Source organism: Suillus paluster (genome assembly GCF_016628075.1).
Source record: "Suillus paluster strain FC165 chromosome Unknown EDB91scaffold_92, whole genome shotgun sequence".
Classification (NCBI taxonomy): Eukaryota; Fungi; Basidiomycota; class Agaricomycetes; order Boletales; family Suillaceae; genus Suillus; species Suillus paluster.
In genome coordinates this window covers 140,812-165,655 of record NW_024537652.1, presented here as the reverse complement: position 1 = coordinate 165,655, position 24,844 = coordinate 140,812, and the positions used below count along the sequence as shown (strand labels likewise).

The 24,844-nt window shown below is 49.9% G+C and overlaps 5 protein-coding genes across 5 annotated transcripts; 1 reads left to right on the top strand and 4 right to left on the bottom strand.

Moving 5' to 3' along the window:
* Positions 1-262: 262 nt before the first annotated feature.
* EDB91DRAFT_1315794 (uncharacterized protein) lies at positions 263-4,115 on the bottom strand (the record flags this gene model as incomplete). Its single annotated transcript, XM_041325169.1, has 5 exons — positions 263-318; positions 708-1,339; positions 1,392-2,168; positions 2,224-2,682; positions 2,737-4,115. The coding sequence occupies 5 exons, from the start codon at positions 4,113-4,115 to the stop codon at positions 263-265; spliced, it is 3,303 nt and encodes a 1,100-aa protein (XP_041171923.1).
* A 4,244-nt stretch (positions 4,116-8,359) lies between these two features.
* On the top strand, positions 8,360-8,611 carry EDB91DRAFT_1038767 (uncharacterized protein; the record flags this gene model as incomplete). Its single annotated transcript, XM_041312851.1, has 2 exons — positions 8,360-8,456; positions 8,511-8,611. Coding segments are annotated over 2 exons (198 nt in total), but the record flags the coding sequence as incomplete, so codon positions are not given.
* A 671-nt stretch (positions 8,612-9,282) lies between these two features.
* EDB91DRAFT_1061026 (uncharacterized protein) lies at positions 9,283-12,739 on the bottom strand (the record flags this gene model as incomplete). Its single annotated transcript, XM_041314396.1, has 8 exons — positions 9,283-10,222; positions 10,550-10,679; positions 10,728-11,177; positions 11,226-11,697; positions 11,749-12,000; positions 12,057-12,215; positions 12,410-12,522; positions 12,610-12,739. 8 exons carry the CDS (start codon positions 12,737-12,739, stop codon positions 9,283-9,285), a joined length of 2,646 nt encoding a protein of 881 aa, XP_041171921.1.
* A 5,951-nt stretch (positions 12,740-18,690) lies between these two features.
* Positions 18,691-20,388, bottom strand: EDB91DRAFT_1163472 (uncharacterized protein). Its single transcript, XM_041319903.1, has 6 exons — positions 19,993-20,388; positions 19,612-19,928; positions 19,474-19,564; positions 19,380-19,415; positions 18,917-19,318; positions 18,691-18,869 (listed from the first exon to the last, which is right to left on the bottom strand). Exons 1-5 carry the CDS (start codon positions 19,999-20,001, stop codon positions 19,097-19,099), a joined length of 675 nt encoding a protein of 224 aa, XP_041171920.1. The 5' UTR covers positions 20,002-20,388; the 3' UTR covers positions 18,691-18,869; positions 18,917-19,096.
* Positions 20,389-21,576: 1,188 nt separating this feature from the next.
* On the bottom strand, positions 21,577-24,575 carry EDB91DRAFT_889133 (glycoside hydrolase family 5 protein). The gene is made up of 9 exons (XM_041328734.1): positions 23,900-24,575; positions 23,606-23,708; positions 23,378-23,540; positions 23,207-23,325; positions 23,048-23,133; positions 22,792-22,993; positions 22,463-22,732; positions 22,197-22,416; positions 21,577-22,132 (listed from the first exon to the last, which is right to left on the bottom strand). The coding sequence occupies exons 1-9, from the start codon at positions 24,420-24,422 to the stop codon at positions 21,620-21,622; spliced, it is 2,199 nt and encodes a 732-aa protein (XP_041171919.1). The 5' UTR covers positions 24,423-24,575; the 3' UTR covers positions 21,577-21,619.
* Between the last annotated feature and the right edge of the window lie 269 nt (positions 24,576-24,844).

The window sequence follows — 24,844 nt, the reverse complement described above, 5'->3', positions numbered from 1 at the left end:
CCAGACTTCGCTCTAAAAATCATGTTTCAAAGTTGACCACCCCTGCCATGCTGCCCCACCCAAAGATTGATTTTTTCAGCCTTCATATGACTTGCCTGGCTTTAGCTAGGATTCATTCTAGAGGTTATTTGACCATATGAACACGATGGTCGAGCCAGATTTCGCTCTAAAAATCATGTTCCAAAGTTGACCACCCCTGTCATGCTGCCCCACCCAAAGATCGATTTTTCTAGCCTTCATGTGACTTGCCTGTCCTTCAGAACTATTTTTCCTGGGGGTTCTTGAGCCCTCTGAACACGATGGTCATGCCAGATTTCCCTGGAAAAATCATATTCCTGAGATATACAAGGTCCTCCTCCCCCCCTGATCACCTTTATGTCACTATTCCGATATTGCACCTCAATAACGATATTGAAAACAATGTAACTGAGGTTATTGAGGCCTAGGAATCGATTGGTGATGGTCCCAGAGCATCCAGAGGTCGACAATGATGTGATATGTCAGGTGGGCTGAAAAGTCAGTATTTTGACAATATCTCCACAACCCAACCGCCGTTTTCTTTCATTGTTGGCTCATATCATTCCTAGAAGTGCCCTCCAAGATATGTACCAGCCCACAAGAAGGAATTTTTTTTCAAGTTTGAAATGTATTTCTGAAATGACCATATAAATGCTGGTTCGGAGGGGAGAACATCGCCGGACACATACCTTGGGGCTCGACCGGCGCATGAAGCGCGGTACCGATGGCTAATTGTATTGCGGGAGCAGGAGCAGAGTTCTGAGTCGTTTTCCGTAGGGTATCGAGGATGGAAGGCAGGACGTCCTGGGCGACGATATCACGAAGGAGCGGGACCAAGTTATCCTGGAGGTAAGTCTTTAATGCTGCGGCGGTGCTGGTCGAGACGGCCTCAGAAATGGCGGATATGTCGAGGGAAGAGGATCCACCGTGATTAGGGGATGATGCAGATGGCCTGTTCAACCTTCTCTGTCGAATGGGTTGCTGGGGCTCACCAGGACCGAGGCCGCAGAAGAGCTGCCATTCCTCGGACAGCAAGCGATGCTTCTCCATGACGTTGTTGGTGAGTTGAGGGATGGCTCCGTGGAGGTTGCCATAATGGATGTGGTCGATTTGGGTGGAGTGGTCCGCGCTCTCGGCCAGCAGGTCATCAGCGAGAGAGAAAGCATGGTTGAGAGAGATGAATTCCCTAGCCATGGCTATGGCGCCATGTCTGAAGTCACGTACGCCCCAGGCACACTGGAATTGCTCTCGGTTTACCTGCAAGAATATGGAATACCATTGGTCCGGGTTTATTCTACGACCGTCGTCCATCACGAGGAAGCTGGGATGAGGTGAGAATGCAGGGGGGACGAGAGGACGAGAAGAAAACGTACGTATTGTATTCATGATGGGCGGTGGCGCCGTATGCGACGTATGCGAGGAGAGATTCTGCATGCCTCAAGCCTCCTGCGAGGAACTCGACCATCCATCGTGCCAATTTTGAATGGACGAATGCAGGAGTGCAAGAATCTCTGTCGGAAATGTGGGAGGTCTTGCTGTAGCCAGACAAGATGATGAGTTCCTGACCCTGAAGGAAGATGTTTCGGTGTCGGTCGGCATTGGCGATTTGGTGTTGCAAAAATTGGACGCCTCTGGTGGATATCTGGGATGTGATGTAGAGAAGATGATAGAGGGGCTTCCATATGTCGCCGGTACGGCGAAGGATGTCTTTTACTGCGGGTATATCCCAGGCGAGACGGCCGTCCCGATCGAGCATGGCCAAGCGATGGATGTCGACGAGATGGAAGAAAAGCTGGAGCTTGAGGGGATCGAATTGGACGTCGTTGACGAAGGAATGGCCGCGGATGGAGTTGGTCATGTCATCTGCGACATGGTCAGGGAGGCCATGCATCATGATGCGACCGCGGGTGAGGAGGAGGTACCTGTCCTCGATCTGGTCGAGGAGAGATTGAATGCCATGACGAAATCTGGAGAGGTACAAGGTCTCTCGTCCGACGATTATCCACTGATAGTCTGGGTCGAAGAAGACCCTGGGCTCGCGTTGCTGGTTCCAAGCCAAGGAGGAGGCGTATTGCTGAAACTCAAAAAGCATATTAAAGGTGGTGGGGCGTCCGAGGGCCAAGACCTCGCGGTGAACGGCTATGACTCGTCTAAAATAGGAGGGATGAGAAGAGGATGAGGTAGGAGGAGAGGGAGAGGACTGACTCGAATTGAGGAACGAGAGAGTGCTTCTGGTACCAGAGAGCATGGACGATGCAAGCGTTGTTGACGAAGTACTTTAATTTTGCGAGGTCCGGGGCAAGGTCAGTGGACTCGTAGAAATTGGCGTCGCGGCGGAGAGCCTTGAACCATATGAAGCGCTGGATGACGTTGGCCCAGGTCTGTTCTGGATGAACGCTGGCGGCATCGATCAAAGACCATAAAAACTCATGCAACTTCTTCATGGGATCGCCATCGGGGCCCAAGTCGGGGACGGGAGGGGGGTCAGGGCGATTTATGGTGGAGGCGAAGGCGTGGAGGGCCTGTGTCTGGTTGGGGTGGAGGCCGAAGGAGAAGTTGGAAGGGTTGTGTTGGGAGAGATAAAGCCTGAGGATGGCGCGCAAAAACTGGAGGAGGAGATCGCTATATAGAGTATTTTTCTTTGAGACGGGACGCCAGTAATCTCTGGAGGGAGGGGATTACAAAGAGGAGGAGAAAGGAGGGGAGGGAAGAACTTACGAATCCTTTGTGACGTTGTCGCCATGCAAGATGAGTTTGCAGATGGTGAAACTGTGGGGGTTACCTTCGAGGAGGTCCGGAGCGATGGCGAAGTAAGCTTTTACGAGGGAGTCCAAGGCGACGAAAAAACCAAGAAATTCATCTTCTGTGTGGCGAGCCTTGAGGGCGTCCAAAAATTTGACGTCGGATCTGTTTGAACGGACGTCGGGCATGAAGCGATCCCAGGCCATGACTTTAATGAGGGACCTTCGCTCCTCGTCAGGGAGGGGAGAGGAGGGGACGAGGAGAAGATCGAGGGAAGGAAGGAAGGAATGGGAAAGGGCGTCTCTGATGGTGATGGGCTGGTGAGAAGGGGGGGGCTGGAGGACGACGAAGTAGACGCGGCCGACGGACTCGAAGAGCTGTTGAACGAGAGCATGGTCGTAGGTCATGGCGTTGGAGGATGCTTTGTGGACGAGCCTTCCATGGTTTATCATGGTGGTGATGGTGCAAGCAGCGTAATGGCAATCGAGGGACTGAGTGCAGAGGAAGCCTGGGCGGGGAGGGGCGATAAGCTGGACGGGAGGGCCGGCGTGAGCGGGGATGTTAACTTCTTCTTGGCGACGATAGACGTTGTATTGGAGGACGAATTGGTCGAGGGATTGGAGCTGAATTTTGTCGAGGGATTGGTTATGGTGAGCCTTGCGGTGACCAGAGACCATGGCAGCGGTGAGAGACTTTTTGCAGGCGATACAGATGAAAATGTTGAGGGCCGTGTGGAAAGAGAGGCCGAGCTGATCCAAAAGGGGGGTGGAGAGAAGATAATCTTGGCCAGGATTAAGGACGACGCGAGAGATAGCTTGAGGGAACGAAGGGTAAGGGAGTAGATATATGGAGGAGAGAGAGAAAGACGGACTGGGATCGAGTTGAAATTCATCGAGGGACGGCTGGAGAGAGGGGGGAGGAAGAGGGAGGGGGGCTTGAGGAAGAACTGGAAGAGAATATGAGAGGGATGAGAAAAGGATAGAGAAGAAGATGGAAAGAGAAAGGAGGGAGGATGAAGTAGATATATGAAAGGGGGGATGGAGAGAAAAAAGGGGAACGCACGAGGTTGAAGTTGGGGAGGAGAGGCGAGGAGTTGAGGGGGAGATAGATGATCTGGAAAGGAGGAAGGAAGATAAGAGAAAGAGATAAAGGGAGAGAAGGAGAGACGGACTAGTTTTCAAGTGGGTCTTGAAGGCGGACCTCCTGTTGAAGGTACCTGGGCAGGCAGGAACAGGACAGCAGATGGAGCCATCTGGGGCACGAGAGATGCGATACTGAATGCCAGAAATGGTGACGAGACCAGGTTGGGAGGTGTGCTCCCAATTGCGTCTTGAATTGGCATTATCTAAGGACATGAGTATGAAGGAGATGAGTAGGATGGAAGAGCAAAAAGCAGGGGGGGATGAAATAGCAGAATTTAAGTGGCGAGAGAGGCGAAGAAGTCAGGGATGGGATAGGCGAAGATTAGCGGCGGATGAAGGGCGACGGAGATGAAAGGCTGGGCACCGGAGTAACCAAATGGACGAAGGCTAACGGAGATGAAAGGCTAGGGGCCGAAGTGAGGAAAAGGACGAAAGGTGAGGGAGATTTGAAAGGCTGGGCAGGTAGTGGAGCAGCTACGCCCTGGTAGCACTTATTTTACATGAGACGGGGGAGAGCGGTTCACATAGTTGTATTGTTATAGATAGGGGTTGAGATTGAGAAAGTAGACTAGGTATGGGCTCTGGTGCGAGATGAGTAGCGAATGGAGATGAAGATGAAGAGGAAGTATTTTAGAGTATTAGTAGGGAAGGATTGAGTAAGAGATGAGAGGAGGAGTGCGAAGAGGATGGTTGAGATGTTGTTATGATAGGATTGTAGTGGAAGAAGGGAAAGATGAAGTGAGGAGGTGGAGTTGAGGGACGAGCGAGATGGAGTATTTTGCGGTGTTTGAGAGATCGGTGGATATGATGGAGTGTAAAGGATAGGGAGAGATAGATTAGGGGGGACTAGGAAAAATTAAGGAATGCCCAACCTTGTTGACGATTCATCTCTACACTCACCATATGCTCCTGATGCTCATTCTGGCCTAGTCAATCACTCAAAATTGTATATATACAATCATATTGTACACTGATTCCCCGGTCCAAGTACAACCGATGCCTCTCAGAAAGTGTCTTTTTCTAAGAACCTGTGTTTGTGTCATCAATTAGCACGTCTCAAAGCTATGATGTTTTGTTCACATTTTCCTGTTGAACTGATAGTCAACCTTACATGAGGGACGAGTGAGATAGAGTATTTTGCAGTGTTTGAGAGATCGGTGGATATGATGGAGTGTAAAGGATAGGGAGAGATAGATTAGGGGGGACGAGGAAAAATTAAGGAATACCTAACCTTTTGTTCGTCCTTTGCTCTTAGTGATGATTTTCCTAACCTTTCCTCTTAGTCATGCTTCCTTTCCTTTGCTCTTAGTCATGATTCCTTCCCTTCGTACCTTCTTTCCTTTCCTCTTAGTCATGATTCCTTCCCTTCGTACCTTCTTTCCTTTCCTTTATGTCACCATTCCTTTCCTTTGTGTCATCTTTCCTTTCCTTTGTGTCATCTTTCCTTGTTCTTGGCATTAAGTCTAACCATTTTAGACATAGTTCTTCCTCTGTAACCAAGTATGTAATGCTTCTTTCCTTCTGTAACCGATTATATAATTTCCTCTTTCCCTCTCTAACCATATTAGGACTTTCCTCGAAGGAAAAATCTATGCCCCCATAATTTTTCAACTCAAATAGATAGCCCTTGATATGTCACATTTGTCATTAACTAGGACTCATGATCGAGGTTATTGAACCCTATGAATGCATTGGTGATACTATTTTTGTCTCTGACAATCATGTTCCAAAGTTGAGTACCAGCCCTATCATGATGCCTTATCCAAAGATCGATTTTTTCAGCCTTCACATGACTTGCCTGGCTTTCACTAGGAATCTTTCTGAATGTTATCAAACCATATAAACACGATGGTCATGCCAGATTTGTGTCTAAAAATCATATTCCACAGTTGGCCACCCCTGTCATAGTGCCCTACCCAATGATCGATTTTTTTAGCCTTCACATGACTTGCCTAGCTTTCACTAGGAACCTTTCTGAATGTTATCAAACCATATAAACAAGATGGTCATGCCAGATTTGTCTCTAAAAATCATATTCCACAGTTGACCACCCCTGTCATGGTGCCCTATCCCAAGATCGATTTTTTCAGCCTTCACATGACTTGCCTGGCTTTCACTAGGAACCTTTCTGAATGTTATTAAACCATACAAACACGATGGTCATGCCAGATTTGTCTCTAAAGATCATGTTCCACAGTTGACCACCCCTGTCATGGTGCCCCACCCAAAGATCGATTTTTTCAGCCCTCATATGACTTGCCTGGCTTTAGATAGGATTGATTCTAGAGGTTATTGGACCATATGAACACGATGGTCGAGCCAGACTTCGCTCTAAAAATCATGTTTCAAAGTTGACCACCCCTGCCATGCTGCCCCACCCAAAGATTGATTTTTTCAGCCTTCATATGACTTGCCTGGCTTTAGCTAGGATTCATTCTAGAGGTTATTTGACCATATGAACACGATGGTCGAGCCAGATTTCGCTCTAAAAATCATGTTCCAAAGTTGACCACCCCTGTCATGCTGCCCCACCCAAAGATCGATTTTTCTAGCCTTCATGTGACTTGCCTGTCCTTCAGAACTATTTTTCCTGGGGGTTCTTGAGCCCTCTGAACACGATGGTCATGCCAGATTTCCCTGGAAAAATCATATTCCTGAGATATACAAGGTCCTCCTCCCCCCCTGATCACCTTTATGTCACTATTCCGATATTGCACCTCAATAACGATATTGAAAACAATGTAACTGAGGTTATTGAGGCCTAGGAATCGATTGGTGATGGTCCCAGAGCATCCAGAGGTCGACAATGATGTGATATGTCAGGTGGGCTGAAAAGTCAGTATTTTGACAATATCTCCACAACCCAACCGCCGTTTTCTTTCATTGTTGGCTCATATCATTCCTAGAAGTGCCCTCCAAGATATGTACCAGCCCACAAGAAGGAATTTTTTTTCAAGTTTGAAATGTATTTCTGAAATGACCATATAAATTACCGCTTCCGCTAAACTTGGATTGGTAATTTCCTTGAATACATTCGCCAAGCATTCATTAATTGTATGTTACAAGGTCATGGGCATCGCTGATGGCCTGAAATATCGTTCGTCAATTTTTATCATGCTGTTATCTTGATTATTGACGCCTATCCAGTTCACTCGCAGAATGTCGTTCACGGAGATCTTCATCCTGTATGTACGGTTGTCTCACTGTGGATGTTGCACTCACTTGTAAGCCTTAGGGAAATGTGCTCATAGATAGTTTAGGGAATCCACGACTCATAGATTTCGGTCTCGCAACGGTCACGGGGGACGCAGAATTGCAGTGGTCTACGACGACCGCGAACCGCAGCTTGGATGCTCGATGGCGTGCGCCTGAAGTTATCGGAGTCCATGGTGACCGTGAAAGGCCGACTTTCAAGAGCGATATCTATTCGTTTGGTGGTGTCATGTTCTTTGTGCGACCTCTGTGTTTTTCTACAGTTCTACCCTGATCTTTCTTCTCTCAGATCATCTCGGGGAATATGCCATGGAAAGAGAAGAACTCATTTCAAATCCCCATTGCGCTATTCAATAAAGACATACATGCGCGTCCCGACAATATCCTTGACTATCACTGGAACTTGATTCAAAGGTGTTGGTCTTGGAACCCGGGGGATCGCCCAGGGGCAGCGGAAGTCATTGGAGAGGAAGTAGCTCTCACTTTCTCTGATCAAACGAGGTGCGCTCCTGCACAGTACATCTCCCGCTGCACCGCCTGTCGCTGACTCCTGACTCATACGTCACCTCACGTAGGCTTGATGCTGACTTGTTTTTGTACGACATGTACAATGATGATCTGTCATCCATGTTTTCTTCTGTGCTCTTCTTTCCCGAAGGACGTAAGTCGATACATGCCATTTGTCTATGGTCAAGCTGAAGAGGTTCCCAGGCGAATCTTCAAATCTTATATTATCATTACCAGAGGATGTGAGCACCGAGGGCTTTTACCTTGGGGAACTTGAGACATCCCTTTTAGGCGGTACAACTCAGCAATCGCAAAACTTAGGGTACCTACGTGACCCTGAGCCGTTTGGATCATTTCCTCATGAGTCTCTTCACGTGATCCCACCTCCCCCACCACCACAGACGATACCACAGAATGCCGCTGACAACAGACAATTTATATCTCTATTTACATCGTCGTCATCGTCATCGTCCCCCTCATCCTACTTCACAGCGCTTTCCAGCCCCACTGGTCGTGATTCCCCGCAATCTCCGTGGTATCATGTTGCCTCCCCGTCTTTTGAGGGCAAATTGTCTCCCATGATTGCCCCTTCAGGTCTTTCGCGTCGAGAAAGCTCAGCTTCTCTCCGACATCACCATTCCCCAAGCGACTCCACATTTTTTTGGCATGCACCTTACCCCCCGGCGCACATTCGCGCACGTTCGAGGTCTAGCACGACTCGTCCTGCCGCCGTTCAAGCAATGCTTGAAGCCAACCAACGGCGTCGACGCCACGATGCCACCCACCGGTGCGATGAGTGTGGGCAGACCTTCACAGCTATATTTAATTTGAAGCGTAAGTAATGTCCGCCAAATCCCCTTTGCGCTGTCGCTAAGATGAATGCAATAGGTCATATGCAGTCTCACAATGGTGTGAGACCATTCGTCTGCCGCATTCCTGGCTGTGAGAATGCATTTTTTAATCAGAGTGACTGCAGACGCCACGAGAAAAGCAGGAAGCGTCACAAGGGTCTTCCCCATACCTTTCCCGACGACTTGCCTTGATCTTGGTATCATGTCACAATCCCTTCACTCGGGTCTGCAAGACATCTCAGTCATTGTACACGTCACCCGGGAACCGGACATTCCCTCATGCCTTCTTCTTTCTTGGACATTCCTGCACGCAGGCCACAACACGCTCCATCTTGTCCTGTTTCATTCACCTACTCATGTCAATCTTCAAACTCGATAATGGACATACCTAGCATAGAGACAATTGATCCTTCATATCCTATTTTCTATTGCCCTTTACTCTATTTTCACTTGCTCTAGTCTCTGACTGCAACAAACTTATCACGACTGTGCCATGATCGCTGTATTGATGCACCTCTGAGTAAGATGTAAACAATTTGAAATCCCACTGCGCATGGAACTATCCTCCTCGACTAAGCATGTATATATGTAATGTAACATCGACAGAAATCAAAGGGAAGAATGTAAAAGACCTGTTGACGAGCATGCGTATGTACTACTACATCGTACAATGAGATGATGCAAATGAAGTGGGGGTACAATGTGTGAACAGATTCTAAGCGCGACCGAAAAGAACACCCTATATTCTAATCAATATCAGATGCAGATGGGGGGAAAGCAACCGTCCCAACACCAGAACAACTCAATGATCAATCCAGCGGCACCAAAAAACTCGCCAACGCCCAGCCAACCTCTCCTCTCCCTCCATCAGCAAGCTCCCGCACAAGCAACAAACAATCCTCCCCATCATCTACATAAAGCGGTAAATCCGGATGAGTGCTCGGATGTCCATACTCCCTAAGTACATCAAACGTGTCTCCAGACCTTAACTCGAAGAACGGTAGACCGCGATACGACACTCCCTGAGGTGGTATACACATGTGTATCGCAGCGCACTGGTAGAGCGCGCGCAGCCCTTGCAAGTCGGTGGTGCGTCGAGTGGGGGTTTGTGGTGAATGAGTGCGGGTTGGCGTTGTGGGCATTGGGTATGCGGGTAATGCGCTATCTGTGGTGTGATAACTCGGCGCCAGCACGCTCGGAGCTCCAATGCTCTTGACAGAACTCGAGCGCCTCCTGTGTGACGGTCGGAATGTATCTGTGATCTTACTCTTTAAGCTTGATCGTCTCTGCGGGCCACGACCCCGGTCTCTATCTCTATCTATTTCTTCCTGCTCCTCGTCGAAGGTGCCGAACGACGACGGGCTTGGTGGGGGATCGATGCCGAAGGGTATAATGTTGTGCATAGGCCCAGGCATACTCTTCATCCGTGTGGGCTTGAGGCGCGGTGGAGAGACGCCGCTGCGAGACTGCGATGGGGGCTGTGGAGCAAAAGGCACAGGGGGCACATCCTCGATGCCCCTCCCAGGACCAGGACCGGGGCTATTCCTAAACGACTTGCCCGACTTTCCGGATTTCCCAGAACGCAGAGATTCATCAGAAGGTTTGCGTAGAATAGGACCAGTAGGGACATTATTTGTGCTCCCACTGCGTCGTCGACCAGAAATATCATAAGAGTTGGAGTGTGAGTGTGACGGGCGGTACGAGGAAGAAGATGATTGTGAGCTGCGGTGGTCGTAGGAGCTCTGGGAACTGCGAGGATCGTAAGAAGTTTGCGAGCTGCGGGGATCGTAAGAACCCTGTGAGCTGCGAGGGTCATGTAATCGGGGGTCGTATGTTCCAGAACCAGATGAAAGGCGCTCCCTCTCCCGCCCAGACTTCGGTTCTTCCCTCCTAGGCCGGCCCTCGTACGATTCCCTGGCAGCATATCGAGCATCGTAGGATCCCTGATGCTGATGGTGCTTTTGACGCGTTGGCGATGGCTGCGAATCGAGAGCGCTAAGCGTAGCAGCAACGTTTGCCGATCTTGCGCCTGGCTGTGATGCCCGTTGCGGCTGCGGTTGTTGCTGTTGACCATACTGCGCAACGTATTGCTGCGGATTCACAGCACGCGGCCGCTCGATCTTCCTAGGGTGACTGACAACCGCCAAGGTCCCAAGCACGCCCAACACATCACCCCATCGTTCGCGCCAGACGCGTACCGTCTCGCCTCCGCTCCCTGGTCGGTCCACATGGCCTATAATGTCTCTTGATACACCTGCATCTTCAGCCCTTCCAAGGCCCTCCCCCTCTACCCGCAGCGCATCCCACAGCTCTCCCCACCGCTCACCCACAACTCCCCAGAATGCTTCCATCCCTCTTGCTAGGTCTAGCACCACCCCGTCGATGCCGCGTTCCAGGAGCCTCACATACACAGGCAACTCCAGCGCAAGCTGCCCACGCAGTGCGACATAGCTCTGGCTTGCTTGTAGCAGCGTCTCAGGCGGACGATGCTTGCGCGTTATTGGGAGGTGCAGAAGGTGTAGATGTAGCGGTTGCAGAGCGTGCAGTGCGCTGAGGAGCTTAAGTGGTGCGACGGAGGTGTTTTTAAGAGATTGGAGGGATGGGAGGATGTGTGTGTGAAGTTCATGCTCGAGTTCCTGTGTGAGTTCGACGAGACCCGTACATAGTGCGAGGAACGCGTCGAAGGCTTCGCTTTGACCAGTCCCTGTGAGGTCTGGTGTACTAGCGTGAGATGTTGAAGTGGGATTGGAACTGGAAGTGTTGAGCTCAGGGCTCACGGTGACGCCAATAACGCCTGCGAACGCCCATCCCCACTTGACAAGTGCACCGAATAGTGCATGCAGAGTCCGAGCGTATGCTACTGCATCCCGAGCGAGATGAGAGAGGGTAGTGATGTGCGACTTGAGCTTGCTTTCGAGGGCAGCGACGAGGGCCGCTTCAGCGTGTTCAGGGTCAGGCTCTGTTTCTGGAAGGTAGTTGCCTTTCTGTTTCGTGGGTGCTTTTCCGGACGTTGCGAGGGGCTTTGGAGTGCGGAGAGAACGCATGCGTGAGACGGCGCCTACCTTGGGGATGCCGACACCCCCTGTTGTAGCGCCATCTTTTGCATGTCCAGACTCGAGGACCTCTCTAACGACTTCTACCCGTCTTCGTCCTTCGTTCACAGCACGAGCTACTTCTTCGACTTTCTGTTTAGCCTCTCTGAGTTTCTCCAGTCCTTCAGTCCCCTCCCTCAGTTTCCCCGAGGTATCACCCGTGCTCTCTGAAGTGACTACCACGAGCGGGTCTGGGGTAGCGTTGATCACAGCGCCCAATAATAACCCGTACTTGAGTAGTCTCTGCACGGGTTTGATTAGCAAACTGGGTAGGTCCCAAGCATGGGTGTGTGCCTCGACCAGTTCTTTGCTCTCCTTGAGCCACCGCGAGAATTGGGGGGTGAGCTGCGGAGGGGCGCTTAGGGCGTCGAGGTGTGCGAGTGCGCGAGGGTGTGCGGTGATGTAGGTCGTGTAAGGGGGTGCGAGGAGGGGGATCTGGGAAACGTTAGTGATCGCGCCAAATATGTCATTCGAGACAAAAAGGGACTCACCACCTCCAGAAAAACCTCGCCCACACCCTTGCCTTCTTCGACGACTCTCTCGAGCTTGGAGACGACCATTTCGGATAGAACAGCAAGGTCGGAAAGGTTACGAAAAATGATGCGTATGTCGGTGATAGACAGTGGAGGTTCACATATCGGGCGTGGAAGCTGTGTTAGAGGCTTGGAGGAATCAAGTGGAGAAACTACGAAAATGCGGTCAGTAAGTGAACGACGAACAGAGTATCAGAAGTACCTATTGGCGTTAGTGTAGGCACAGTCAGTTGGAGAGAAGGGACGTTGAGCTGTATCGTAGGTGGGCAATGCCCCGAGGTGGATGCGTCGGATGTAGAGATTGTGCTGACTGTGCGTGAAGACGAGGACGAGCGTGTGCCTGAGCTAGACTTTGTAGAATCGGAACCCGAACTGGATGTGTTAGAACCGGGATTTGATATTTCTGATCCTGAGACTGGTCGTGCTTTGGAGAAAGCGAATGGTGGAGGATGACCTGGAATGAAAGGTGTATTAGAATAGGAGAATAAAGTAAGAACAAAAAGCAAGTCACCAGACGCCAACCTCATATACACATCCCTGATGAGAGCGAGGTCATTCGCATAGGCACGTTCTGAGGTAAGCAGCTCGAGGAGAGCATGTCGACGTTTCGTGATTGCGGGAGTGGGTGGAGAGGGCGCCATCACCGGATCTTCCTGATGATTCTCCACAACTACATGAACCCGATCCTCTGAGACCTCAAGACGGTTGTCGGTACGTGTTCGTGATTTCATGGGTAGGGAGAGGGGTAGAGTAGAAGGTGGGAGTGGGAGATCCTTGTCTTGAGGGAAACGGGGAGAAGGTATAAGAGTATGTATTGATTCCACGGTAGGAGTATGACCGGCGTTAGTTGTATCGGTGGTATCAGAGTCGACGTAAACGGTATAAGCAGCGTCGGGACCGGTGTTGAGGGGAGTAGGGAGGTTATCACTAACGAGGCTCTCTGTTTCCCTTTCTCTATCAAAGTCGTCTTCAAATTCGTCAACGACACCAAGAACGGATTGAAGATCGGGTGTAGAGCCAAGAGCTTCAAGAAGTTGTGAAAGAGATGAAAAACTATGAGTACGAAGTACGGGAACCATCTCTGCAGACTCTGGCGCTAGTTGGAGTATTGGCAACATTCCTGGCTTGGTAGAAGGCGCTGCGATCCAATCTAGTGGCCGTGAAGATGGAAGATGTGATATCGATGATTCTAGATCTACTTCTAGCTTTCTTGATCGTCCAAGTTCTTCTACTAGACTGGGTCGAGGTCGTGATCTTGGTGGTACGGTGTCGACTTGTCCAGACCAACGTTGCGGCTATAATGAGGAGGTCGGTCTACTTTCACCTGAGTAGCACTAGTAATTTGATTGGTTCCGTTCCCGTTGCGTCCCCTCGCCTCGAGGCTCAAATACTCCGAGTCTCCGACTCTGTTTGAACTTGCAATGTCCGTCATCTGATTTCTCGCTCATACAGCAAAAAGACCTTGAGGCAGTTATAGTTTCGTGACACTTCCCCGCGCGTTAAGTATAGGCCTTGATCCCTCTGATATCTTCTAGTACTTCTTCGTGCCCACGAATCGCAGCCTAATCACAACTATCACATCACCGTTAGTACTATCAACCTCGACGCAAACCCACAAACTGACTCAGGCGCTTCACTTGCCTATCTCGGCCTGTCTTCCTCGTGTACTTCCTGTGGTTTCCTTGCCGATATATCCTGTCTTCGTGCGTGCCAGAACCTGCTAAAAAGAACAAACGAGATGCTGGTCAGTTTTTTCAACTTCCCTACCGCTTCCTTTACACCATTGCCAGCTCACCATTTGAAACTACCTTGGTGACCCAAAATTAACCGAGTCCGCGAGTCGCTTCTTGTGGTTAAACAGGATGGCACCGTATCAGATTAGGTTTCAAACTCCGGTTAGCCATGGTTTGGCACCGCCTGGTTGATACACGACATTGGCCATGGCCCATCATGGAAAGGCCTCCATGCTCTTACCTGCCTCTTCATGACATGGCGATGTGTTCAGGTGTACCGCAATTGTAGCAGTTACAGGTATGCACCTCGCTGCTCTGCGGGTTGTTCAAATGAATGCGTTGTATACATGCGCATCATAGGTGAAATACAGCTTGTGATGTTAAAGTACGTAGACATCAATATCGGAATCTTTGCCATACGCGGCCGGTTTGGTCGAGCGAGGCATTCTAGCTTTGTTGATTAACTTGGAATCCCTAACTCGGCTCGGACCAGCGTTCTTGAACCACTTCCTTGTTGTATCAGAAAGTTCTATTCTTACTGTTATATCTTGGCCTTGAGGGTGTGAGGAGTCAACGTCAATCTAGGGACGTACTGCAATGGCATGGAGATTCACGTCGCACGGCGGTCAATTCATATTCCGGCTGGGCTTTTTGACGAACATACGCTTACGATCTTGAGTCCTCCAAAACATCTCCAGCAGAGCCGCTGTGTTGCGCCACTCCATGGCGAATCATCTCCGGTTCGCAGTGTTAAATTGCGAGGAGTAGTATTAGCTGTGGCGCAGCTGTCGAGATTCTACCGGCATCCCGTCCACCCCAATAGACATATTTATCACGTGCGAGGCCTGCACCGGAAAACTGGCTCGGCCTAGTGGAAGACATTCGACACGTTCCTAGGAGAAGTTGGTCGGGGTTTTCCTGCGTTCCGCTACACGGTTACGAAGACTCCATGATTCACCGCTGCTAGTAGCATTGCCGGACTTGATAGGCTCGTTGTCTTATCGCAGAGTATTCATCGCGTTTGATTGAACTGTCATGTCGTAAGATTTGAAGTTCTTGGCCAGAAGAAAGTGCGTTCCCTCTGAGTAAGAGTTTCAACCTTAGGATCATACCCATCATTGCCAGGCTCCTAGCATACAATTCAGAAGTGAAAGATGTTTGGCGCCTCGTTCTCTACGAAATTTGCAGACCCCTACAATTGCGCAGAAAAAGTTGCGAGGGTTCTTGTTGTTAGATAGGGTGTGCGCGGTCTACTGAGGAAGTCGGTGTGTATACCATGGGCGTGTTTGACATTGTGAAAGCTGAACTGCCTATCGGAACGACCACAGGTCCACCAGTGCACGAGGGACAGCCCAACTCCATGACAAACGTTGAAGTGAATCCAAGACAGACCATCGAGTGAGTTGCCGGAGACTGATGATAAGCAAGGGGGCGTTGAGCAGTGCGAGCTACTAAGCGCATTGAGTTCAACGATTGGAAACGCCGGGCCTTCGTGTCTGCGAATCTGAAAATTAAGGTCTGCGTGGTTTGTACCGTGCTCCTAGTAGTGTCTAGGCGTACTCGTTCTCTAAAACTTTGCGCACCTCTCGAAAAATTTCGCAGAAAAAGGTGCGAGAGTTCTCATCTTCGATACGATGTTTGTGGGTTGCTGGGGAAGTCGGGTGTGTGTACCGCGGGCAAAGGGAAGTCGCTGACTTAGAGAGCGTTCGATATTTGATGTGTTTGAGGTGAACTGCTTGTCGACGACTAATCCAAGCAAAGCCACCGAGCCAGCTGTCGAAGACGATAAACAGGGGGGAAATTTTAGCAGAGTGGGCCCATCAAGTGCTTTGAGTCGGCCAGTCTGACCTGGATTTCTTTGTGTCTGCAAATTTTGAAAACAAGGGTCTACGTGATTTGTACCGTGCTCCCAGTATATAGTCCAGGCGTAAGTTGGGACACGTTCCCTACAAAATTTGCGCACCTCTCGACAATTGCGCAGAAAAAGCTGCGAGTGTTCTTATTTTCAGCACGATACTTGTGGGCTATTGGGGAAGTGAGAGCGTTTGATATTTGACGTGTTTGACATTGTGAAAGCTGAACTACTTACCGACGACCACAGGTCCACGTACACGGAGTTTTCGGAAAGCGATGAGATGCAGGGAAGGGGGGCGTTTAGCAGAGCGTGCCACTCAGTTTAGTGGAAGACATTCGGAGGTTGTGCAGAGTGTTCCTGTGTTAATACCACCATGCTACACGGGTACGAAGACTCCGTGGTTCGCCGCCGCTAGTAGCATCTATGGGCTTGATAGGCTTGAGTCCGCGCCAATAATCATCGTTCTTCCCCTGATCGCGGGGTGTCCTGTGTTCAGCATACGGCGAGATGGTTCATCGCATTTGATTGATCTGTTAATTTGAAGTCCATGCCTAGAAGAAACTGCCCTTTGTAGCGCATGAGCACCAGGAACCCATGCATGCGTCAGCAGGATGTTCCCTCTGAGTAAGATTTCCAGCCTTAGGATCATCCCCATCATTCCTGCCTCGAGTACCGTACTCCTATTATACAGTCTGGACGTAAGTTTGGCGCCTCGTTCTCTACGAAATTTGCGCACCTCACGACAATTGCACAGAAAACACTGCGAGTATTCTTATATTCAACGGCGTTTGCAGTCTGCTGAGGAAGTCGGGTATGTGTACCATGGGCAGAGTCAGTAACTTGAGGGCCTTTAATGTTTGACGTGTTTGACGTTGTGAAAGCTGAACTGTGTGTCGACGACGACAAGTCCACGTGCACGGAGTTGTCCGAGACCGATGATAAGCAGGGAGGGGGGCATTTAGCAGAGCGTGCTAAGTGCATTGAGTCATACAATTAATTGGAAAGGCCAGGCCTTCGGGTCTGCGAAATCTGAAACAAGGGTCTACGTGGTTTCCCACCTACATTGAAGGGTAGAAGCTTCAATTCAGCGGTAAAAGACATGAGGCTGAGCACCTTACCATGTGCTTGCGGTTTTCCGCGGGTTTTTCGTGATGCGCAGGGTGGTGAAGAGTCTGGTTGACGAAAGCTGTCGACCGATCCAAAATTGAAAAATCCCTGAAGGCTAATCTGCAGGAAAAGGGGTTCCGGGGTTCTGCAAACGCCTGATAATTGTGTCGCCACTCCCCGCCGCATGCCCTGAATTTTTTTCACGCGGCAGGAGTGTTGCTCGATAAATAAACCCAAATTCCCTAGGGTGCATCGTGCGTATCCCTGTCAGGCTCCCAGGCTAAACGCCAGCACGATGCAAGGCATAATCTTTTTCGCCCGTTCCAATTACCACACTGAGAAGCATGGCACCAAAGCTTACCTGGCAGACTGCTGTGCTACCGAACCGTTTGAATTACCATAAAAATCCTTCAGACGTCAAATCGGATGTCGCACGATGCGAAGTTCAGAAGCACACACAGACGGAGATACAACAGATCACGGCAAGGCAACCACATGCGGATGCTGTGCTAGCCGCCGCCGTCTTCTTGAGCGAAACGTCTTGATTACTGGAACAACCTGACCGTTTTTTTCGGTGTGCAATTTGCGGAAGGAAAATGCCAAGAGTACCTTTGAAAACCGAGGTTGGGGGACAATAGGGTGATCGGGCGCACTTGCTTAGATCATGGCATGAGACTCCAGATCCACGGTAACAGTCAATGATTAGGGTCCTCAGTCAATCCTGGGCAGTACGATATGTCAAGTGCGGCAACAACAACAACAACAACTAGAATACGATGAGATAGCAGTCAGTTAATCCTCCAGGCTCCCATAATAAGTCCGAAACAATACTATGCGAGAGATGTCAAGACAGCCGGCGGCCGACTGCATTCAGATAAAAACTTTGTATGCCCAACGTTAACGGCGCATCTATGAGCGCGTGAACTGTGCAGAAGTTCAGCCCCGTAACTTGCCGACGCTCACACCCTAGTAGCTTCGGTGCTATTCCTTGATGGTCAACGCCGAGACAAACGCGGAGTACCGACGGGAGCGGCTCCCCTGGAGAAGGACGAAGTGCCGCGGGCATTGCTGAACTAGCAGCATCCCATGTAATTGGGTAGGTGCAACCTTGGTGCTAGACCCATGTCAAACCGGCCGTTCCCGGTGCCCAGAGAAGGACGCGGAAGAGTTTGGAGTGGACGTGTAGGGGGACCTGGTGTAAGACCGTTGAGATAAGACCGAGGGCGCGACAATCGTTCCAGCTCCAGGACCTGAGCCAGTCAATCTAAAACCTGCGCGGGTGCCAGCAGTGCGCGTATCTGTAGGGATCCATCCTCGTGACTAACCGGTGGGCGCCATGGTAGACTAGACACCGTTGGTCACGGATGAGTTTCCGATCTGCAGGGGTCAACAATGAGGGCCTCGCGCTGGCGTGCATGATCTTACATTTTTAGCAAGCGTGAAGTTATATTATTGTAAAGAACCTGCTTACTAGTACTTTCAACATGGTGCTGTTCCACTGCGAAGGTTGTAACAAGAGAAATCGCCCTTCTCGCAGATGGCTCTAACTACTAATATACTAATACCTATTCCAATGCGAGATAAGTCGACGGTGACACGGTGTGCTTTGAATTTCCATACGACTCCAGCGCTTAAAATCGGAGTTTGAAGCTTATAGCCGATCTCACACAAGCAACTCTTCGTTTTTACCGACTCCCTTTCCCGGGCGCTTCACCTTCACAGTGAAGCGCCAAGGAACTGGACATTTTTACCCAAAGCCACAGTATGTCAGTACTAACACCACAAGTACTACACACGATCACTTTGGAATGAAATATACGACACCCTTTTCCCCGACCACTGGTTCGCTGGCTCATACATAGTAGTCATCGAAATAAATCGTCTGCTACAACGTGACGCGGGAAATGCTTCAGTAATTAATGTGTGATTTAGAATCTACGCTTTCTCTGTTACATGGGCAACGGAGGAAACAGGGGGTATCTCTGGTATTTCCAGAGTAAAATCTCCTTGAATCGCCCATGAATCATATGTCTATGAATGATTCAAGTAAATTTCCTATCATCTCTGTCCTGCATGCTACGCAAATCAACGAAGCATCGTGAAATATCAATCAGACCACTTACCACTGAATAACCCAGATTAGACTTCCTGTGAAACCCCTCTCCGTGACGTTGTAGTTGTATCTGTTGGAGTCGTACAGTTAGAAATTGTAATAAAATCTGTATGTCCTAAATTGGTCCTAAAGTATGTGATGCATATCATCCTAAGATATGGTGCCCGCTGTTTACAAGATGGGCAGCCCTTCAGATCTCCTCTGACCCTGGGGGTTTTTCGGTTTCCTCGAATGGCGGTTCACTGATGCTAAGCCTTGGTCTATTATATTTACGTCGCTTTGCAGGACTACGAATACCAGAAATTGCGCTGCAGAATGCCGGGTGCGTGTCATCCGCCCCTGACAGGCGACGTCGATATCCAGCCCGCTCATCCATGAGCACCAAGAATAAAAGTTTAATCGAGTCTACGGTCTTTCGCAAGGTAATGATGATCAACTTTGACCGCACACGCGTGAGCGACACGTTGACCCACCGCCAGCCTTGAGCAAGTCTCCAGATAGACTCCAATCTGGGCAAGGGGTATGAGCTCGCAATGCAACTGTATAGTCGTAACCTGTGGAACATACCTGCCACTGGTTGGATCTGATCATGGGGATGACGACACAGTTCTTATCACGTTCTTGATTCCTGTCAGCTGTGAGGATCCATATGTCTTGACTTGCCGCGATGAGTAGACCGAACAGACAAGCAAAGATCCATCGTACAGCACATTGGTGGCTCCAGATTGCCCATCATACAGCTGTTGAGAATCTGACGGGGGTATCGCCAGGCCACCTTTCCGTGCAGCAGAATCGCGGAGCTGGATATGCATGAAGTGGTGGCCGCGATATGCGATAAAAGCAACACGCCACTTAACTTGAACCACTTCCTTGTTCTGTCCGACCATGTACCATTTTTTACTCCGTCCTTGACCCGAGTGGCGATAAGGGCATGAGCAGTGAATTCCAATTGAGGGATACACCGCATGGGCGTATGGCAACATCCGACGTCGCACTTTGGCATAGACTTTTAGCTGGGCGTTCTAGAGATATCCGCTTATGTCAGTCACGGTGATGAGGACATACGCTTCACATGAATATACTCACGGCAGTCATCTCGACGCTGTCTTCCACTACTAGAGCCACCTGTTGCGCCACTGCATGTTGGTGTATCTGGTCTCGTTATAGTTTGCGGGGAGGGGGTAGCCCCGGTGCACCGGAAGCAGTCTTCATAGTCGCCCGTTCACTCCAGCTGACAAGCCGTTTTCTCACACCATCCGTAAGTAGCATGGACGTGTGTGTCGCGGGGGAGGTCTGGTTGTCAGCTGCTCCAGGAATTGGCAATCTTTCTGTGTATCGGGTATCCCCGTCTCCTAGTCTCGATATAAAGAGGGACGCTAGTCCTATCCGACGAGAGTTCAAGACGATAAGGAACGAAGCGAAATGGACTAGCCCATGGGACGGAGGGATGTTTGACGTTGTCGAAGCTGACCGCTTGTCGGAACGACCACGTTATGCTGTGTTCGTTGGGGAACAGCGCGCTGCGCGATCAAAAAAAATTGAATCCATGCCAAACCACCGAGCCAATTGTCCGAGGCTGATGATAAGAAGGGGGGAACGTTCAGTAGAGCGAGCTGAGTGGTCGAAGGAGTGCGATTTGCCCAAGAGGCGCCAAGACTCCAGTCAGCGACTTGATCCGAGTCTGAAATATTTCGTGGTCTTCGTATTACTCTGGATTGAAGGGTTAAATATTAAATACAATAGTCGAGACACAAGGCTGAACACCCTACCATGTGCTTGTGGTCCTCCGCGGATTGATGAAGTCTTGTTGACGAAAGTGGACAAGTGGTGCAAAAATTGAATAATACCGGCAACTTACATATAGTAATCACCCAGGCGGAAGGGATTCAGAGTTCCGGAGTTCTGTAAACGCCTGATAATTATGTGGCTCTACCGCATAGTACCCTGAATTTCGTATCATGCACGTTTCCAACAAAATTATTGTTCCAACGCATTTGTATCCCCTCCCAGACTAAAAGTTAGCACAATAGCAAGCCAGAAATATTTTCGCAATTACCACACTGAGAAGCGATGTGCTCCGTGGCTAGATATGACCGGCCACAAAACTGCTTGACTTGCTATAAACATCCTTCAGATACCAAACGAGATGACTCGCCATCAGTGGCATGCGAAACTCCGAACCACGTACAAATGGTATCACGGCAAGGCAACAGCATGCTGATGGGCCTGCCGTGTTACCGCCACAGCGCCTTCTTGCGTTTGCCAGCTTCTAATTCGTCTTGACTGGCTGGCGGGATGACCCAACAGAGTCTTCGGCGTGCACTTCGCAGGCAGAAAATTCCCCAAGGGTACCTTTGAAAATCGAGGCCGGGAAGAAAATTAGATTGGGCGCATTGCTTAGATCAATGGCACGAAACTAGAAATGCACGGCAATAAATGTTAGAGTCCTTAGCCAATTCTCAGCAGTACAAAATGACAACTGCAGCAACAACAAGAGCAATGCGGAAAGCGATCGAGGACTGGAATACGATAAAATTAAAAGAGTCTGTCGGTCCTCCTAAAACATGTCCAAAACAACATAGTGCGAGTAACATCAAAGAAGCCGGCGGCCCGACGGCGCTTGAATGAAGCGCTTGACTGCGAAGAAGTTGAACGTCGTAATGTCAGGCTTCGTGATGCGCAACCTAGTCGCTTCGGTGCCGTTTCTTGACGGTCAACGGCGTGCAGTAACGACAGGAGCGGCACCCGTAGAAGGACAAAGTGCCGTGGGCATTGCTGAACTGACAGCATCCCATGCATTCGGGTAGGTACAACCTTGTACTTGCGTTGGCGCCAAACCCGTATCTCCCGAATCAAACCAGCCGTTCCCAGTGCTGACCGACGGAGAAGGACTGGGAGAGAAGGTGGGAGGAGGAAGAGTTGGAACTGCGCTAGTGGACGTGTAGGTGGGAAGAAGGGATTGGATTGCTCCAGGTGTAAGACCGTTGATAGGCGTTGGCGGATAGTGGCCATAAGATGAGACCGAAGTGGCTACGATGGTGCCAGCTCCAGGACCTCCAGTCTGATAGGCTTCATAAACCCCATCGAATGGTGGGCCGGTCACTCCCAACGCTGCGCAGGTGCCCACAGCAGTGCGGGGATCAGTAGGGATCCATCCGTATTGGAGGCCCAACTGATAAGACCACATGGGAGACTGGACGCTATTGGTTGTAGAGGAGTTTCCGATCTGCAGGGGTCGACGACAAGTTTGATTGAGGGCCTCGTGTTGGCAAGCATAAATTCAAACTAACCTTCCAGGTCCAGAAAAACCAGTTCTGCAAAGCGTCCATACTAGCCAGCGTGAATTCATAAAAACCCGCTTTCATGGTGTCGTTCCATTGCGAAGAGTCTAAGAAGACAGAGCATGACTCTCCATAGCTCGCAGTATTCCCAACACCTGTGAGGTAAAGCCCACAATCATTGTAACCATTACTGAATTCGCCCGCGATGGTAACACCGAATGCGGTCTGACTATGGTAAAGTGAGAATGCTGTCACTCCGTGTGTAAAATGCATACCTGGTATTCATGCCAGCGGCCCATGCACTACACGCCTGTTGCGGCCAGACGCCTCCAGCGCTTAACCCAGTACCAGTAGCAATGGGCTGAAGGTTAGAGTTTCCGTCGAATGCGAAGTAAGGATGGGTGTCGAGTATGACTCGATCAGAACCTTGCAAGAAATTCGCCCAGGTCGCCGTCCCTAGGAATCCGTCATGAATCGCGATGTAAGGTCCATGCCCTTCCCCGTAACCGGTGATATTGCGGATCGTATCATGCACAAGGAGATAACTTAACCGATAGGATGGCTTTCAGGACACACTAACGCATGCAAGCAGATCAGGACGTACAATGTTGTGATTTGGTCTGTTCCGATAGTAGAAACCAGGGCCTCATTGACAATGGTGAACACAGGGACAACATTAACCCACTCAGGCTGGGATATGAACTCCGTGATTATTCTAATGTAATCAAGCGCCCGCTGAGCATTGGCAAGTCCCATAACTCCATTCAAGAAATTGACCGAACCAAGTTTACCGGAATGATTGTAACCTGCATAGTGATCTTAGGTTTGCATAACACGGACAATAGCCAGCTAACACGTACCGTTCTGAGATCCAGGGATGGTATGGAGATCGAGATTCACTCTAACCCCATACTTCCGTGCCCATTGAAGAACACGCAGGATGTAGCTAACGTCAGCACCAACAGACAATCAGAAGATGAAAAAACGTTCATGCAATGATTCAGAGGCACAGTACTCACGGCCAACAGACTTTCTCGAGGAAAGGCTCGAAGTCCCATGTTTCAATCGCCCAGAAAGGAATAGGCAAACGGATCCAATTCAGTCCAGCTCCAGCAATTTCCGCAATATCCTGCTCAGTCTACAAGCGTACTTAATCCGGGCGCCGCCAAAGCCAAGCGAAATCTACTCACAATAAAGGTACTGTAATGAGTCTCCAGCTGCTCGAGTCCGCCGTTGGCTGTATCCGCCGCCATAAGCGTGCTCAGGGTCCATTCATCAACTGAGCCCGGATACTTCTGGTAAAGGGCCGGTGTGATGAAGGGTTCTAGGACAAAAAGTCCGCCGAGGTTAACACTGTAGGTAGCCATCCGTTTTCCACCCATGAACTTGTGACAGATAAGTCACTAAAGGACACTGACCCGTAAATCTTGTCTACTCCCCAAGTCCAGCTGGCGTTAAGTGGGGGAGTCCATGAATTAGGGTAAGCGGCGTTGTTAAACGGGTCGTTTGGATTGTCCACCCCTGCAAAGAACCAGTGAGATTGAAATACTTAGTCGAGAGATAATTAGACGAGAGCATCATTAGTAACGCCACTTGGAGCGTGAATACATGAGACATGATTCTCAATTGTGTTTTTACAACAGAGCGCCTGGAACTGAGAGAGGAATCCCAGTGCAACTTTTGCCAAGCTGCAAACGAATGATCGAACTTACAGATGCCTCCAAAAGGGTTCAAGTAAGTAAATTTCGTGCCATCAGCCATTGTGATAACAGAGCCGTTTCCTCCGGTCATGCCTCCTCCAGCCGGAGAGGTAGGGTTCCCGCTACCTGACCCACCTGCAGGAGCCCCACCTGCAGAAGATGCATTGGAATTGGAATTGTGAGGTTTGACAACGACAAAGTATACTGGGAGAACGACAGCAAGGACGATAACAGTAACGACGGCGAGAGTGATGAGCCAAAATAGAGGCCGCCTGAGGATAGATCGTTTTTCCAACCCATGTTCTTCGCTTTCCTCCTGTCCATAAGCTTCGTTGGTGCGTTTCTCAGCCTCTGGCACCAACGGAGAAAGATTATCTGGGGAATCAGTGTAAGATTCGCGCGTGCTGCCGACAGTCTCTGGGTTTGACGACAGATAAGAGGCTCTAGGAGGTTCCAGGGTTGAACTGAGGTTTAAAGGAGTGTTGGGTGCCGTCGTGAATGGATCTGCAAGACTGTCGGGCCTTGAAGACGCCATTGTGAGCGGACAGTCACTGAAGAGAACGATGAAGACCTGTTTGACTAACTTTCTCAGAGACGTCTAGTATGTGCCACCATGTCCCACGCGCGGCCGCATCGCATCGTACCTCATCGCACACCCGGTTACACGTTGTCAGTTTTTTTATAGAGTCTAGACGCTCAGAGGTGTGATCCCTTCAAGTCGTCAACTTGATCGATTTCACCTTCTTGTCGCCTAGTTCTCTGTTGGTTTCTAAGGCTAGACCTCGTAGTATGACTCATCGCAGCCCAACGTTAATGAGTCTGGGCATTTTGTATCATGCGTTCACGCATTACGTACGTGACCATGGAACTTCGTGTGACTACACCGTGACTTTCCGTGACATTTATGTGACTGCACGAAATGTGGTGTGCACGAGCAAGTGGTAACCAATAGTACAA

What these genes read in the sequence shown, in the direction of transcription:
- EDB91DRAFT_1163472 (XM_041319903.1), bottom strand. An exon ending in TCTGGAGCCACCAATGTGCT is followed by an intron (nt 19,565 to 19,611) that starts GTACGATGGATC and finishes CATCGCGGCAAG; the next exon opens with TCAAGACATATGGATCCTCA. An exon ending in AGACTTGCTCAAGGCTGGCG is followed by an intron (nt 19,319 to 19,379) that starts GTGGGTCAACGT and finishes ACCTTGCGAAAG; the next exon opens with ACCGTAGACTCGATTAAACT.
- EDB91DRAFT_889133 (XM_041328734.1), bottom strand. Translation starts at nt 24,422, where the DNA reads ATGGCGTCTTCAAGGCCCGACAGTCTTGCAGATCCATTCACGACGGCA. An exon ending in CTCGAGAAAGTCTGTTGGCC is followed by an intron (nt 23,134 to 23,206) that starts GTGAGTACTGTG and finishes TGCTGACGTTAG; the next exon opens with CTACATCCTGCGTGTTCTTC. An exon ending in GGTTTTTCTGGACCTGGAAG is followed by an intron (nt 22,133 to 22,196) that starts GTTAGTTTGAAT and finishes CGACCCCTGCAG; the next exon opens with ATCGGAAACTCCTCTACAAC.